The 16822-nt window shown below is 61.3% G+C and overlaps 1 protein-coding gene across 2 annotated transcripts in view; it reads right to left on the bottom strand.

Moving 5' to 3' along the window:
- Window positions 1-16822, bottom strand: part of FRMD5 (FERM domain containing 5) — a 102135-nt gene that overhangs the window by 6090 nt on the left and 79223 nt on the right. For both annotated transcript variants that reach the window (XM_063346537.1, XM_063346536.1), the window contains exons 3-13: window positions 15140-15182; window positions 14549-14627; window positions 10657-10754; window positions 8566-8689; window positions 7412-7499; window positions 5436-5524; window positions 4742-4805; window positions 3935-4026; window positions 1913-1987; window positions 1075-1143; window positions 873-979 (exon numbers count right to left, since the gene is read on the bottom strand). In XM_063346537.1, the coding sequence (XP_063202607.1) occupies window positions 873-979; window positions 1075-1143; window positions 1913-1987; window positions 3935-4026; window positions 4742-4805; window positions 5436-5524; window positions 7412-7499; window positions 8566-8689; window positions 10657-10754; window positions 14549-14627; window positions 15140-15182 (928 nt within the window). The remainder of the gene's footprint in view (window positions 1-872; window positions 980-1074; window positions 1144-1912; window positions 1988-3934; window positions 4027-4741; window positions 4806-5435; window positions 5525-7411; window positions 7500-8565; window positions 8690-10656; window positions 10755-14548; window positions 14628-15139; window positions 15183-16822) is intronic.

Raw genomic sequence — 16822 nt, 5'->3', positions numbered from 1 at the left:
CTGTCACCGGTGGGTGCCACAGCCAGAACCAGTGGCACAGCCACAGCCCCCAGCCTTGTCCCCAGCCCCGCGGGGCAGCTCCAGGGCTGGTCCCAGCATTTTGCCCTCTGACAACCCTCCTTCCCAGGTGCATCCCACCCTGGCTGCAGCTCCCGCCGCAGGCTGGCACAGCGATCCAGCAGACTGGCAGGCCATCGGCGGTGGCCATCGGCTGGCCAGGAGCGGCTCCCAGGTGGCTGATGAGTCCTTTTGCAGACCAGCTTGTACCCGGTCAGACCCCGTGGCTCTCAGTAACACCCTGCTCGCTGGGAGCCCACGGCCGCCGCGCCAGGCAGGTTTGCTTTGCTTTCACACCGTGGCCACGTTTGGAAGAGCAGAGCGAGGGGTGTGCGGGACCCGGCTGCCGTGGTACCTTCAAAGCAGGGCTCACTCCCCGCTCACCCGGCTCGGAGCTGTCAGCGCGACCTGGAGCCTTTTGCTGGATTTCCAATTTAATCTAAATGGAACATCGCTGAGAAATTCTCCTCTGCTTTGCTGCTGCACTGGAAACTTCCGCCCCACAACCAGCCCTCCACTCTGCCCCCAGCTCAGCTATCGATGCCAAACCGGCCCCGAGCCGCAAGAGCAACGTCTGGTGCCGTCCTGCCTGGCCGTAAGACCCTGGGGACAGGTCGGGGACCTTCCCTACCCCGGCGTCCCCACATCAGCATCAGGGGCTACGGAAATCAGCTGGGGGTGTGTGTCTGCTGTTTGTGGGAGCACATGTTTGCGTAAGTGGGGGTGTGTGCGCACATGCGTGTGTGTGTCCCCGGCGCCGGGGCTGACCCGGCTCCGAGCCCCGGCAGTGCAGGGAGAGCGGCTCCATGCCCTACCTTCCATGATGGAGATGTGCACAGCTCTCCTCCGGGTGCGGGGCACGCTGCTCAGGCGGGGGCCGTGGGTGATGGAGGGGCAGCTCCGGCTCGGCACCAGCCCTGCCCTAGGGACGAGAACGGGGACGGTGTCAGAGCCCCAGAGGGTGCCGGAGCCCCGGGGGCACGGCAGCCCTCCTGCCCACGGCTGCCGCGCTCTTACCGGTGAATCTCAGGGGGCTCCCTCTTGATCTTGGCGCTGGACTCCATCACCTCCTTTGCAACGCGGCCACTGCAGCAGGTGAAGAACAGCACCGTGAGGTGTGACCATCACACCGGCGAGCTGTGAGTTTCCCCCACGGCACACCGTGCCCCAGCCTGGCCCCCTCCCCACACACACGGGCCAGGGGAGTTCTCCCCACAGCTCCAGGAGAAAGCAGACACATATCTGCTGGAAATAAGGGTGACGGGAAGAGTGGGGAAAGGCTGGGCTGACACCTCTGCCACCACGTTTTGCTGCTTCTCCTGGCCTGAGATGCTGGACACAGTGGGGTCACCTCCCCTCTGGGGGGACACACACCACGGGCACCCGAGCCCTCCCATGCCAGCAAGGAGGGTGCCGGCATCGTGCACCTCCCGGCCGGGGATGCGCTGGGGTCTCTCGTCCTGCAGAGATACGAGGTCCCAGGTCCAGGCTCTGGCTCCAGGCCCAGGGAGGGGCAACACCCCCCTGGAATTCAGGAATTGCAGTGCTTCGCTTCTCTCCTTGTTGTTCTCAGAAACCAAACCCCAGAGCCGCCCCCGTCCTCTCCTCTCCCCCACTCCTGTCCCTCCAAAGCTCTGCCGTTGTGGGGCTGAGGGGAGGGATGCCAGCCGTGAAACAGAGGACAACGCGGTGACGGCCTCGCTGAGGCGGCCGCGCTGCAGTGGGAGAACCTCTGGTGACAGAAGGACCCTCAGCAAGTCCCCAGACCACAGCAGCCCTGAACTGCTCCCCAAAGCGCATCCAAAGGAGCATCCCAAAATATATCCAGTAACTGCTACTTACTGTCATTATTTACCTGTATCGGAACCGGCTTCCCTTGAAGAACAAGTTGCTGCTGGACACCGTCCGGACCTGGCTCGACTTCTCCAACCTGCAACAGCACCAAGAGCTGCGTGAGCGTCCTGCGCCGCCAGCCTGGCGCTGAGCACCCAGCAGGGCACGGCCGCCGGCACTGCCCCGTGGCAAAGCCTTCGCCTGGTTTTGCGTCCCGTGCACCGCGCCGGTGGCGAGGAGCGACTGCTCTGCTGATGCTGGTACAGCATCCTCCCCACCAGATGGGCCCCAGCATCAGAGGGAGGGAGCCCAGAGCCGCTGGCAAACACCGGCAAGGCCAAATTAGGCGAAATTCCAGGAGCAAAGTCCTGGAGATGCGAAACACTACCAGGAATGAAGCAAGCCGCTGGCAGCAGGGGGTGCCTCTGCCTGGTGGCACCGAGCACCGGGACCGTCATGGCATCACCTCGCCGCCTTCTCCGCCAGCATGGCACATCCCTGCCGGCAGCGGGAGCGTTGCCCAGCCCGCGCTCCCACACAGACCCGCTGCCAACGGCCTCCCCGGCGGCTGGAGGGGGCTCGGGCTGCAGCTCACACCGGGTCCCCCGGGGCCACCAGCGAGCACCTGCAGGAGGGAGCTGCACAGGGCCGAGGGTCTCCGGGGGCTAAACCCCTCCCCATGACCTCTGCGTCGCAGGGGTGCAGGCATCGCCCATCCCAGGCGGGCTGGCACTCGCCGGGGCCAGTCGGGCCAGCGGTGGGTGACACTGCCGGGAGGGACAGTCCCGACTCCTCCTCAGCCCCGGGAGCCCGTCCCTCGCCCCGGGAGGAGCCTGGCAGCACCGCGGCCGAGCCCACGGTCCACTCCAGCGGGTGCACAATCCAGCGGTAATTTACTGACATGATTAATCATAAAGAGATTTGTAAAGCAATATTGCAATTTCATTTCATGTTAATATAATGAGAAATGAAACCTGCTGATTGCAGCTGCTGATTGCAGTATTCCCAAAGAGAATACATCACAGGCTTTATCTCGCATCTTGCTGATTAAAATAAAACTCATTACGAAGCACAAAGCAGGCTATTTTAAAGTAACAACACGAGCAGGATGCTAAAACCAAAGTGCTCCACCTGGCACCTCCCCGGTTTGCGGGCACAGTCCAGCCCTATCTGACGGCCCAGTTAGCCACACCGGGGCAGAAAAGCCGCCTTGGTGGCCACGAGCCAGGCAGCCCCGAGCCCCAGGGGAAGGACAGACCCTTCCCTGTCCTCCCGCCCGCTGCCCGGTGACACCCCCCAGCCCGGAGGTGCCTGAAGCCGGGCAGCTGCAGGGACGCTCCCTCCAGCCACTGTCCCCAACGGCTCGCGGCCGCGGCCCAGGCTGCACGGCACCTCCCTGGTCCCCTGAATACTTCCCATGAATAATTAACTTCTTCCCAAAGAGCTCAGACACAGATTATTTCTGAAAGTTTGCGAGCCTTCCCCATTAAAAGGCAGGCTTTTCCAAAGCACCGCCGGGCACTGGCTCCACTTCAGTGGGGATTTTAGTGCTGGATTCAGCACAAACAGACCCTGCGAAGCCATTTTGAAAATCCACCCCTGAATATTAGGTCAGAAAACATTCCCTCAGTTTTGCCGGCATCCGTCCCTGCTGCCTCACGCCCAGGCCACGCGCCGCACTCACAGCTCCGGAGCATCTCCGTGTGCCGGCCAGCTCCGAGAATGCTGCCGTTAGCAGGGAAATGGTACCACACGCCTGCTGCTGCCGACAGGACGTGCTCCACTTGCTCAGCATTAAAGGCTTAATCTCCAAACAATTAATCTCCTGATTAAAGGTTTGCCCAGGGGGTATCGATGCTTTTGGTGGCTAGTGACTCTGCTGGGGCCACCGGGCCGGGGGTGCCATGCTGCCGGTGACAGCGAGTGCCTGAGCCCCCGGTGCTGGATGGAGCCCTCGGGCGGGTGCCGTGTGGGGCAGCACTGACCCATGGGGGGATGCAGAACACACACACACGCCCCCACGCCTGGGTGCCCCGGCACTTACTTGTAGAAAGCCTGGTTTTCTATCCCGCACTTCCAGAGGTGCTTGCAGGCTTCTGGCGTCGGGGCGAAATAGGTAAGAACAATTTTCTTTTCCTAAAGGAGAAAGACAAGGAATCGGCAGGGGAACAAGAGAGCGGTGCCCACCGGGCACGCGCTGGGAATGCGGACGGCGGCCAGAGCAGGAGAGCGGCGCTGGCGTGGGGCAGATCCTCCGCCGGAGCTCCTCGGGACACAGGGAGACGTTGGAGCATCAGCCGACACCCTGGCACGGCACCTCGCACGAGGGACGGGCAGCCGTGTGCGCCAGTGACCTGCCACCCACCGCCCCCCCTTACCCGCCTTTTTGAACATCCAGAAATACTTTTATTTGAAAATCATGCTCGTGGCTTGCACGGGAGCCAATTTCAGCCAGAGGTTTTCAGGCTGGTTTCACTAACCAGGGCTGACCGAGCGGGATGGCGGTAACAAATCACCAGGATAATCCCAAACGCGGCACTTGGCCGTGGCGGGCAGGCACGGGGAGCCGCTGCCAGCGGTCCCGGGCTGCCCTGAGGGCAGAGCTCTCGCCACGGCACAACCAGGGGCTGACCCGGCGTCTGCAGGCTCCAACGCCCAGAGCGAGGTGCCAGCGGGAGCAGGGAGGTGACCCCAGCGCTGCCACCGAGCCGCGGCCCCCGCCACCCTGCCCGTGTCCCTGCAGCGCGGGCACAGGGCGACGCCACTGCAGCTGCCCTGTGCACCGGGGAACCCGCGGCAGCAACGGCCACGGCTGCGCTCGGGAAGTGCCACGGGAAGGGAGAGCACTCACCTCCTTCTGACTTACGTACAAATAGAAAGTCTTCCCTTCGAATTTCATTTTGGTCACCTCGTTCCTGAAAGGACAGGGACAGGCGGGTGAGGGGCGGCGTGGAGCCCAGCGCAGCCCGGCTGCCTGGCGGGGACAGCCCCGGCCGAGGCGCTTGCCGGGAGCCACAGGTCACGAGCTGGTGCTGCCGGGGGGCAGCGGGGCAGCCTCAAGACCTTGTTTGCCATCCCTGGGAGGTGCCACGGGGCCGTGAGAGGAGCCCTGGCTCAGAAACCAGGAGCTGGAAAAGGGGGACGCCCTGGGGTGAAGCTGACGGTCAGCGGGGCACCCCAGAGTCACCGGGACCTCGTCACACGGGCACCGGCCGGGTGGCAATGCCAGCCCTGAGGGACACACCGGCCAAAACCTGAGATGCAGCGAAGAGCAATGCAGCCGGGTTCAGAGGGGCTGGGGGGGCGGTTTTGGGGGACTCGGTCAACACATGGAGGATGCAGATTCATGTCAACAAACGCAGGCAGTAAGAAGTCTGGGGGCAACAAAGCGGGAGCTCACCCGAGCACCCCCCGAGCACCCCGCGGTGACACGGGGCACTCATGGCCCTGGCCCCGCAGCACTGCGCGCATCTCGCCGAAGCGAGCCGGCCGGCGCGGCTCCAAGCGAGCAGGGCACCGCGGGCGATGCTGGGGCAGGAACTCACCACTTGATGAAGTGCACTCTCTTGTTTCCCTGCAGAACAACAAAACCAAAGGGAGTGAAGGCCAAAAACGCCGCGTTCCCCGACACGTCCTGGAAGACAACAGCAATTTCTCAGCAAAATGTTGCCAAGCTGGCAAGGGTTACACACCACCAGCGGCCCCCGGCCCCAGAGGCGGGGGCGATGCAGAACCCACCGTGCCGACTGCGCCGGCGGGATGCTCCCGGCAGGTTCTCGTGGAGCGTGACCCCCCCCCCCCCCCCCCCCAGCAAACCCGCAGCCCAGTAACCAGCAGCCGGTCCAGCGGCACTGATGGGGAGAAACCGCAGTACGGCTCCCAGCCCCAGCGCTCCCAGCCGCTTACCGGTGAGGAATAAACAGGGAGGGCAGTGCCTCGCCAACCCTTCTGCTAGCAATTACACCAGAAAATGGTAACAACCTGTTACGCTTGACTCCCTCAGAGCCCTGCACAGCCAGCGCGGCTGGGCGGCATCGAGACAGCTTAAAACCAATAATTAGTGTCATGTACGGAGCACAGCAGCAGTTTCAGTTAATCATACCGTCTAGACTCCGGGGAAGTAATCATTAACTGCACTGGTTAATGCATGGAAGTGCACGGAAAAAACAGAGACACGCTGAATTTCAAAAATATTATGAAACAGTTGTGGCCGATCAGTAATTGTTAGACTCGCCCTGACTTTTATTTGTCTGGCAGACGTTCCGATGGCTTTCGAAGGATGCTGAGCGGATGGGAAGGTGCACGTGAGGCTCAGGATTGGTGGGGCACTGGGCAGGAAAAGCAAGGAAGCAATTTTACGGGGGCGGCTGCAGAAGCGCAATCCCTGTTTGGTGCCTGCGACGTTTCCTCGGGGGCTCTGCTGGCCCCTGGGACACCCCGTGCCCAGGATCTGCCCCACGCAGGAGTACAGCCCTCCCCTCTGCTCCCAGCTGTGCCCTCCCCAGCTTAACCGAGAGACAAGGCATCTTCTCTGCCGTTTGCTTTCCAGCCCGGGTGCCGGCTCTCGGTTGCTCTGCTGGCACGGGGCAGGGGTGGCCGCCTCCAGCGCCCGCCGGGGCTGCGCGGGGAGCCAGCGTTGTGATAAGATCTTCTGAATTTGAGCAGAGAACAAATTGGTTTTGAATCCAGATTAGATCAAAAGTCCATCTTAACCCGTCAAGGGTGAATGGCCGAAAGCAGAGCTCCCCCCGGGTCAGGGCAGGGGGGAGCTGGGGAGCCGGGTGTCCCAGGAAAGGTGGGGGATGCTGGGGGTGAGGATGGGAAGCGGAGCGTGCGGAGGCTCAACAGGGGTTGGGGATGCTAAATGGGAGACCCCCCCACCCAGGCCAGATATATTTACCACAATTGTGTATTTACGTGGCATAATTCAATTAAAAGCCCCGGGGGGGCACAGAGCAGGCACTGCCCTTCGAGTGAAAATTCTCTGTCTGCTTTGCATCCCGCATCCATCTGCATGCGATGGGACTATGAGGGACCAGAGCGAGCCAAACGCAATGACATCTACAGTCAATAAAAAGCTTTTCAAACAGAAAACTGGATTACTGGCCAGGGAAGAGCAGAGCGATAGACTCTCTCTGGCAGTTTAATGCTTGCTGGTTCCTCAGACACGGTTCCTGCCTCCAAAGGACACGCTTTAGCAGAAGATGATCGGCCACTGTCTTTTATAGCTGTCTGCATGTGGAAACGCTTTCTTACGGCTTCCCTAAATGCTCTCTGGAAGGATTTTGAGTACTCGCCCTCCCGGCTCCCCCCTGCACACACACCCCCACCGGGGGCTGGTTTTCCAGGCTGGAGAGGGTCTGCTGGCTCCAGCGCATCCCGCGGAGCACGGCGCTGCCAGCGCCACGGCCCGCTGGTGACGAACGCCACGCTGGGGACCGGTCACTGGTACCTCTGCAGCTTGGGACCGGCTGCAGCGAGAAATCCCGCGCAAGGAACAGCCCTCGGAAAAGCGTTTTACCTTGCAAGGGTGCGGGTCAACCCCGTAGGTCTCCAGAGTCTGGGCTTTCCTGAGGAAATTCAGCTCTGAAGTAGCTGGTGTCTGCCCACTACAGGAGGGAAAAAAGGCGGGGGGGGGGAAAAAAAAGAGTATTCCATGGAAGACACGAAGATGAAAGTCAGCCCTCGGCTACAGGGCTTCTGTTCGCAAGAGGCATCAGTTGTGGCATATTCCCGTTCCATCCGCCAGCACCGCGGATCCGCAGCAGGAGCCCAGACCGAAACCCAGCCCTTCTCCTGCGGCCCCAGCCAGCCCCGGATCCGCTGAACCCGCGGCGCCAGGAAGGGCCGAAACCGAGGAGTATCTGCAAAACGTAGGGCTGGATTCCCCATACGGGATGCAGGCATTTCTTCACGGGGGGAGGAACGGGGAGTTTGCCGGGCAGAAGGCAGGAGCCCACAGCACGGAAGGGACGGCCTTGCCGGGTTTCTGGGAGGTTCAACCCCCGCCCCGTCCTCCCCAGGGACAGGCTCACGGCTGCCCGGTGCGACACGGCCCCCGCGGCACCGCCAGTGCCAGGCAGGACGGGGCTTTGCTGACGGTCTCTCGTGTCCCCAGAGCAGGGTGAAGGCGGGAGGGGAGATGGCAGGGGGGACCTATGGGGGTCCATCCCCCCTATGGACAGGGGGTGGTCACTGTCCCCGTCCCTCTGGGGAAGACCAGAGACCCCCCCGGGCCGTGCCGGCTGAGTCAACAGGCAGGAGCAAGAGAAACCCCTTGGCCCTCCCTGGGGCAGGAGGGATCGGGGCTGATTTTGCCGCATTGACGGCGTATTTTTTTTATTTGTCTGCACTTTCTGTGGCTTGTCCTTGACCGCTTAATCACATTTTCCTTTCAGCGAGCAGAGGTTTGGCGGGACACGGCAGCTCCTCTTGCAGGGTGATTTGTTGTGACACCTCTACGCCACCAAATGGCCTGCATTCCCAAAGCCTGCTCCGCTCGGCATTTCTGCTGTCGGCAACGCTGCCCAGAGCACCGCTGGATCCGACAGACCGGAGCAGTGAGTGCTCATCCCATGGCACAGCTGAAAATCCCAAGCAGGGATAAAAACCAGCCGAGCGTCGGTAATCCCTACAGCAGCCGATGGTCCCGCCCAGCGAGGCCCCCGGCCGTACCTCAGCTCCGACTTGTGGATCTCTGCAATTTTCCTCTCCAGCTTCTCCGAGTGTTTGGGGAAGAACTGGAACTTGGAGCTGTAGCCTTCCGGGTGCTTCCCTGGGTCGTAGTCCCCAATCTCGGCTGGGGGGAGACAGAACCGGTCAGGAACAGCCCCGCAACCCAGTCCGCAGTGTGCACCCCATCCCGGCATCCCCAACCCTTGGCAGCCGAGCCGGTGGCAACCGGGCACGGGATCAGGGCTGAGAGCATCCCAGGAATGCTGCTCCGACCCAGCTGAACTTCCCATTAGGAAGGATCATTTGTAAAGCATTAACTGCGTCCAATTAATTTCACCGTTTGCTTGGGAATCACCCGCCAGCAGATGGTCACTGTCCTGAATTTATTAATTCCTCAAGCTACTTGCCAAGAACCTGCCGGGAGCCGCGCTGGGGCCACGTGATGGCAGCCCTGCGGCCACCGGCCCCGAGCATCCCGGGGGCACCCTCAGCCCCCACCCCGAGCCCAGCTGGGAAGAAGGCAGCGAGCGGATTCTGCTCGCCCAGGGGATGCAACTGCGCCTTGAAAAAAATATAATTAGTTGGAAATCTGTAAAGTGACATTGAAAAAAGCTCCTTCCCGGCTTTACCTGCCCTGGGGAAGCGCTGCCAGGCACAGGCTGCCCCAGCAGCACGGCCCTGCGGCACGGCGGGGGGCTGCCTGCCATGGGATTGATCCCTGCCTGCCATGGGATTGATCCCCCGCCTGGAAAACCCACCTCAAGCCTGGGCAAGCCACAAGCGCAGTGACAGGGGGTCCGTCCTCAAGCCATTCCCAGCAGCCCTGACCCCGAGCGCTGAGACCAGGGTGCAGAAATGCCCGAGACAACCCGGTTTCTGGGCTCAGCCCTGCTCTCTCCTGGGCACGGGCTGACGCAGCTCCGCTCCCTCTCCCAGCACCCGGCGGGAGCCCGCAGCCATCGCCGCCGACATTTCGCTGTGGCTGGTGTCTCCCACCGGGATTTACAGTAATCCGGCAGCCTCTGCCACTGGGGATGAAGGGGCCTTGCTCTGATTTCATTCCCTCCAGCCTCAGGCCCTGAGTGAAATGCAGATGTTGCATTCCTTTTTATGTGTCCTGCCTAATGCACTGGAAGGGGGGAAACACACCGGGCACTGTGAAATAACTCAAAAATGCTTTGGCACTGACATTTGTCATTTTTGCTTGCTGAGGCACATCTCTACAGCTCGTCCTGGGGACACCAGGGGACTGCAGAGAGGGACCCGACAAGGTGCCGAGCCCCGCACCCCTGGGTTGGAAGCCCACCCGTGTGCCTGGCATCGCAGTGCCAACACAAGCCAACGTGCTCTTCCACCACGCCGGGGCCACCCGGCTCCTCCAAACCTCCCGACAGTCCTCGCTAAGCACCGCGCCGCGAGACGCCTGCCCCTCGGTGCTCTCTATGCCGCGGGCAGTGCAGGCAGGAGCAGGCAGAGCCACGCCGGCAGGGAAAGGGGCAGGAGGGCAGAGCAGGCAGAAGGTCTGCAGAGGTTTTCCCACCTCCTGCTCCCAACTTCATCAGCGCCTCAGCGACTTGCTGACAAAGGCGCTTTCTTCGCCGAGGGGCTCGGCAGCAAGCGCTGAGCTTGCCCAAGGCCACCTCCATCCGTCCCAGCAAGCAGCATCACCGCCGTTAGCCCCGGAGCCTCTGCGCAACTGCAAACCGCAGTCCTGGCGCTTGCCGGAGCTACCGCGGGCCACGCACAGCCCCAGGGAGAGCAGTGCTGTCGCAGGGCTGCTGCTGCGCCGGGGCAGGCACAGGTCCAGGAGACAGGGGCTGGATTAGCCACGGGGACGCCTACGGGGATGCTGCACCCCGAATGCTGGCGGGACGGCTTGGGGAGCAGACGGCAGCGCGGTGCTTCTGCTGCGGGGGAGACCCCAACATCGATCCTCGCCCTCCGCTAGCCCAGCACAAGCACAGGCTTGAAGCAGGAGCCCCGCACCGGCGGGATGACATTTGTATGCTAGGTGCAGTGATCTGTTGTAAGTGAAATAATGTAATCAGTACTTAGCATGAAAAGCAAATTTATCTTGTCAAAAAGCATTACCTTGAAGGATATAGGCGGCCAACAAAGCAGCATCCGAAGTCTTGCAGAGGAGACGGCCGTGGTAGAGATCCCTTTTTATCTGCAGGAAGACTAAATACCTGAGGACAGAAGAGATAGTCCATTTATTAAGCAAAGTTTAAATTACCTAAACAGGCAATTTAGACGTGGCATATCTGCCACGAGACACTTGCACTAACACTTCTCTCCCAGCAGCCCGTTTAGAAGACATTACACTTGCTAGGAGCGAACAAGGGCTAATTACCGGGCTGTTCCCCTGGCCAGGGCCGGGGCTGGGGCTCGGATCTACACGCCCCAGCCCGCTCCGGCCTGCAGGGACACGGTACCTGGCCCTGGGGGCTGATGGAGGTCCCCACCAGCCAGCTGCCCACCGGCATGGCCATGTGCCGCAGGGCAGAGCTGCTGCAGGGACAAAGAGCTCCCTCGGGCAGGGAGACACTGGGATGCGCTTCCCACCAGGGAAAACACAGCAAGGAGGAAACTCACAGACAAGGAGGTGCTGGTGCCCTCGGCCCCCGGCATCCCCCATGATGCTTCACCCTGTTTTGGGCAGCACCCAAACGACTGCAACCGCCCCAGCCCATCCCAAGGCCGGGGATCCCCAGGGATGATGCTCTGAAGGGTCGTGGTCCTGAGCCCACCAGCGACTGCTGCGCTTCCCAGGCCGGCATCCTCGCCCGGCTGCTCAGCTTCCCCGTAGTGCGATTTCTCCTTCCCCAACCTTCTGTACCCTGCCAGGTCCCCGCGTGCGCCCCCGCTCCCCTCCTCCCTGCTCGCCGACGCGCAACACGGCCTCCCCCAGCGCGAGGGACCCCCCAGCTCTGCCGCCACGCGCCAGAGCCCGGTGGAAAGATAAACTAGGTTGGAAGATCACATATTTGAATAAATTTAAACCCAAGTAACAGTTTGGGCCGAGTCCTGTGGCAATGCATTTGGGAAAACCTTTTGATGGTAAAACGCCAAGTTAGAGAGCGAAGGAGCAAAATGGAAATTGGAGCGCTCAGAGATGTGTTTAAATAATCAGACTTGCACTCTGCAATATCTCAGTCACGCTTCATTTCTCAAATCCGTATTTATGACGAGATAAACCACTAATTTTCGCAGATAAAATACATTAAAGAGAAATCCAGATACTAAAGTGCACTCGGTCCATGGGAAAGTGAATTTTAAGGCCAGGTTTCAGCTGCAGCTGCAGGCACCCCTCGAGCGGCGGCGAGCAGGGCAGCCCGCACACACGGTGGGCTCGTCCCAGTGCGCGGGGGACGCAAGGGGGACGCGAGGGGGACGCGAGGGGGACCGTCAGAGCCTGACCCCAGCCAGCCGGAGCCCGGCCGGGCTGCAGAGCTCCAGGCTCCCGTCAGCTGCAGGGCACAGAGGGGCCGGAGGTGCTGCAGCCTTGAAGCCGGGCGAATCCTTTATTCGCCCCCAGCGCCCCCCAGCACCTCTGAAGCGCTGGCGGTTGGTGGCCGGGGTGACAAACCCTGCTGCTGCCCGAGCACGGTGGGGGGGACAGTGGGGATGGAGACCTCAGGCTCGGCTGGCGACCACCGCCGGCACCTGGCCCAGCACAGACCTCACAAAATCGGTGTAACCGAGCGGGTCTAACCCTGCAATCCCCCCAGCCCCCCCGGTGTGCCCCCCCTGGATCCCCCCTTCCCTTCGGGCAGGGAAGGTCTGCAGATCCGAGCTGGTTTTACAAACACAACCCCCCCAGCGGGTGCCACACCGGTTTGCCAAAGCCTTGCCCGTGCCCTGGAAACATCCTTGGAAAGGGGAGCTTCCCGGGCAGCGCTGGGCTGGGCGATGAGGCTGCCTTGGAAAAGGACATTGAAGAGGGGAAATACTCCTGCAGCCCCCGCGCTGGCTCCGTCCGGATGCTCCTGGGGTCCGGCTCCCCCGCTCCCTCCCAGGGCAAATCCCTGCCCTGCATTTCGATTCTCCTCACTGGGCCCGACAACTGCAGATGTTTGCTAATCTCCGACTAAAGAAAAGAAATACAATTAACATATTGTATGCGCAGCTTAATGCCCACATAATAGCTGTCATTACTCAGAGACTCGGCTTTGGCCGTTTCACATTTAAATTAAGGCCTGGTGCCTGCGCAGGGCCGCGGTTGCTGGGAGTGACCGTAAAATCTGCAAACTAAATAAACGCCTCTTGAGCAAAACAAGGAGATGTGTCCGTGTGAAACTATTCCTGGGCGCTTCTCTGGGTCCCCTAAAACGTGTTTCTACGAAAAACCAGATCAATCGCACCCAAGACAGCTGACTGCAGCGCGTGTCCTGGCGGCGGCAGAGCGCGCGGCGTCCCGGACGCGAAGACACTTTCCAACAGGTCCAGCAAACGCGCGCGGGGCTCTTCACGAACGCTTTCACCCCGACCCGCATCTCCCACCTGCCCTCACACCCACAGAACCACAACTTTCTCAGGCTTCCAAACGACATCTTAGGGTGGTTTTTAGTTCTGGTTTTTGGAAACACCTCCCCAGCCCCTGCTTCTTGGGACTGATCTGCCAAACAAACGTACAGAGCTCATTAATGCAAAGCTGAAGGAAAAAGCTGAGCCCAGGTATGTTCCAAACACGCTGCTTATCAGGCTGCAAAAGCCCAGACATCCTCTCTCATTTGCTGCCTACAGAAATAGACTGAAAATCCCAAGAATTAAATCCTGGAGTATATTTAGCTCTGTCAGTAAGCCTACTTAATTCTCGACGCGCTTAGCATGGACCCCGGCTATTCTTCGGGAATATTTAATGGCAGGCAGAGCAGGCAAATGGCGAAATGGCAGCCCAGCGCGGGAAATGGACGTGCAGAGGGATTCGGGGCTGTGTGGCTTCAGGCTGCCGAGACCGAGCCACTCCGAGGGAGGGACAAGGGCCACTTGCCACTGTTTGAGGGCATTTGGGGCCAAGACGTGGGGGGTCCTGCAGCAGCTCCAGGGGAAAAATGCAGAAACCCTCAGCAAAGGTGCCAGCCCCGCTGGCTCAGGCAGAGACCGACCCCACGCCACGGCAGGGCTCGTTTTCAACACAGTCCACAGCCGCGGCTTGTTTTCCAAAGCTGCCGCAATTTCTCAGCGAGTGCTGAGAGTGTCCTTCCTTCTGGCAGGAAGAGCGGCATGAAGAGTCCCCGAAGACAGAAACTCGGGAGAAGCTCTGTCAGGTCTCCGCAGGGCAGTTTATCACCCGTTTCTCCCAGAGCGTTCATTCCCCTTTACGTAAAAGGGACGTGGCTAATTGCTTCCAGGGGACGGCAAGGGAACCGGAGACACTCAAACCCTTCCCGACAGACCGAGCACATGGAACGACACCCTGAGCGGGGGACGTGCTGAGGCAGCGGCACTAACAGCTGATCAGAAGTGGCAGGAGCATCAGCAGAAATCGCTCTTGCGGGAGAGCTGCTGCTCCTGCTTGAACCCACCTTCCCGCACCGGCTGGGACCGGGGGGGTCCGTCCCAGTTGGAAGGAGAGATCTCGGAGAGCCACGGGGAAGTTCCTGGTGCAGCCCAGGAGCTGGTCTGCGCTGGCAGGACGGCAGGGAAGTCGTGACGGACGTCACGGTGGGCAGCGCTCTACTGGGAGCGCTTTGCCCCGGGCATGTGCGTTTTGTGACCGACCGCAGCCAAAGCCCACGTCAGTGGGTTTAAACCCACCGCGAGCGCTCCCCGCCAGGCCCCAGGCGCACAGTGGGGATTTCTGCACTTTCCCCCCACAGCTGGGACAACCCAGAAACGTTGGGGTTGGTTTGGAAATCGACGTGGCTGTCGCTCTCCCCGGACTGCAGCATGAATCTCGGCAGGGTGTGCTCCCCCCGGCAGGGTGTGCTCCCCCCGTGGCCCAGCCCTGGCCGGCCGGTGCCGCCGCGCGGGGTCTCACCTGGTGATCTCCTCCTTCAGGGCAGCGGGGTCCGTGGGGTAGAACTTCACGCGGAAGCACATGGTGAAGGGAGGCTGGGCTGCAGCGACAACAGCGACACCGCGGTCACCGAACGGCAGGGTTTGTCCCCTTCGCCCTCCCGGACAGCCCCGCTCGAGGAGGCAGCCAGATATTGCTGGGGGTGTCGCCTGCCCTCCCCGTTACCCCAAACGCACCCAGATACGCCGGGTAAGGAGGGAGCAGACGGGCAGGGGGCCGTTCCCCGCTGCGGTGGCCATGGGGAGAGCAGAGGTCCCCAGTAAAGCCGTGGGCAAACCTCGCTTTGCTCATCCCAACCATTTCTGCCCCGGTCTCCGGCAGGGCCGGCGCCCGCACGCTCGGGGGTCCTGGCCGGCTGCGACGACAGGGGGAGCGGTGGGGAGCGATCCCACTTTCCACCCAGCAGAACAGCTTTGTGGATAACCGAAAAGGCCATTTTTTCTGGGAGATGTGCTGGGAATTGACCCCAGCGGGGAAGGGCTGGGGAAAATGGCCGTACATCTAAACCGAGGAGCACACGCTGCCTGTCCGTCTGCTCGCAGCAATACTCACCCCTCATCTGCTTCACAACCGACTTGGTAAATTCCAGCCAATGCTGAAAAGAAAAAGAGGACAATTAAAGTAACTCAGCAACAAATACGTTCCATTAATAATTGACTCTTCAGGGCAAAATTAAAGAAACAAAACTCCCCCCCTGCTTGAAATAGAAGCCTATGCTGAGGCGGGAGGGGGCTGCAGCCCCCGTCTGTCCCACCAGCAGCCAAGGGCCCCAGTCATTAAAATCACCCCTCACTGGTGCCACACGGGGGCACGGGCTGGGGGTGAAGAAGTGCGTGGACCGGTTTCTTGGAGATGGGATTTTTTAAAGCCTAAATCAAGGTCCTGCAGGCAAGAAGTACAGACCCACCTCCCCGCAGGCTGGCGGCTCCGGAGACCATGGGGCTCTGCCCGGGGTCCCGCTGACCCCCGCGGCAGCCGCGGGGACACGCAGCTCTGGGGCGCGGGGCTGGCCCGGCCGTGTGCTGCCGGGGAGCGCGACGGCTCCGCAGCGCCCGCTGAAACCACCCAGCCCAGCCCCAGCAGCACCCGGCACCCGTAGCTGCAGCGTGACACCGGGAAGGTTAAGTTCGAGCCTGTGTTTCTGAAATTGCACTTCTGTGCCGTCAAAGAGAAACCATCAAGCTCTGCCTGTAGCAAAGCCTCCGCAATAGCTGCTGCTTTGATCTGCCCTTGTTTGAGCAGGCGCGGCGAGGAAACAAAGTGCTGTCAGTCGAGAAACGGCTTCAGATGCCCCTGTGTGGGGAAGGGGGAACCCCAAAACACCAATACACTTCAGGCAAACACTAGCTCGCACAAAGGATTACAGACCTATAAAGACACATCACTGAAATCTGGGATTCCCATAAATATTAATGCCCACCACTGAGACAAAACCAGTCAGCGGTGGCTCCACGTGGCTGCACAAACTGGGCTGGGTTTCACGGGGGGGTTCCTGGGGTGCGTTTGGCACCTGGCGCAGACGCGCTGCTGGCAGCGCTGCAAAAGCCAGCGGCAGGGGCCGAGGGGCCCGGCATGCCCAGTCACCTGGGGTCTGCTCCCTGCCGCTGGTAACTCCTGCGACGGCACGGACGCAGCCCCCTGGGCGTGAGGAAGCCTGGGGGCATGGGGCAGCCCCGTAGGACCCCAGGGTCACTGGCGGCGAGTGGTCCCAGTGCTCCGACAGCGGTGCTGGGGATGGGGAACACCACGGGGGGCTCCTGCGGGAAACGCCTGTCCCAGTTCCAGGACCAAGGGAACCTCCAGGTCATGATGGTCCCCACCACGCTGGGAAGAAGCACGTTGTCTTTTGGACTGGGCTGAAATGGTTTGAACGCCGGCATCGGCATCCCCTGACCCAGAGCCAGCAGGGTGCTGGGACACGACGGGTAAGGAGGCAGGACTTTTTCTCTCTTTTTCTTCCCTTTTCAGCACCTCTGCTGCCCGTGGCCCTGTGATCTCCCTAGATGTGTCTCACCCATAGCAGCCCCAGGGCAGCGCACGGGGGGGCTCCTCCCGGCCATGCTTGAAAAGGACGAGTTTTTCAAAGACTGCCCGTGCTGCAGCTCAGCCCGGAGCGTGCCGCCGGCTGCGGCAACCGCTCTCCTGCATCGCACGAATGCTGCGGCTCCCAGCCCAGCCCCGGGCAGGAGCAGAGTCCAGCCCCGCTCGCTGTGTGCCCCCCTGTCCCCTCCCCAG

Source organism: Chroicocephalus ridibundus, chromosome 9 (genome assembly GCF_963924245.1).
Source record: "Chroicocephalus ridibundus chromosome 9, bChrRid1.1, whole genome shotgun sequence".
In the NCBI taxonomy this organism is placed as follows: domain Eukaryota; kingdom Metazoa; phylum Chordata; class Aves; order Charadriiformes; family Laridae; genus Chroicocephalus; species Chroicocephalus ridibundus.
This window is presented reverse-complemented; position numbering and strand designations above follow the sequence as displayed.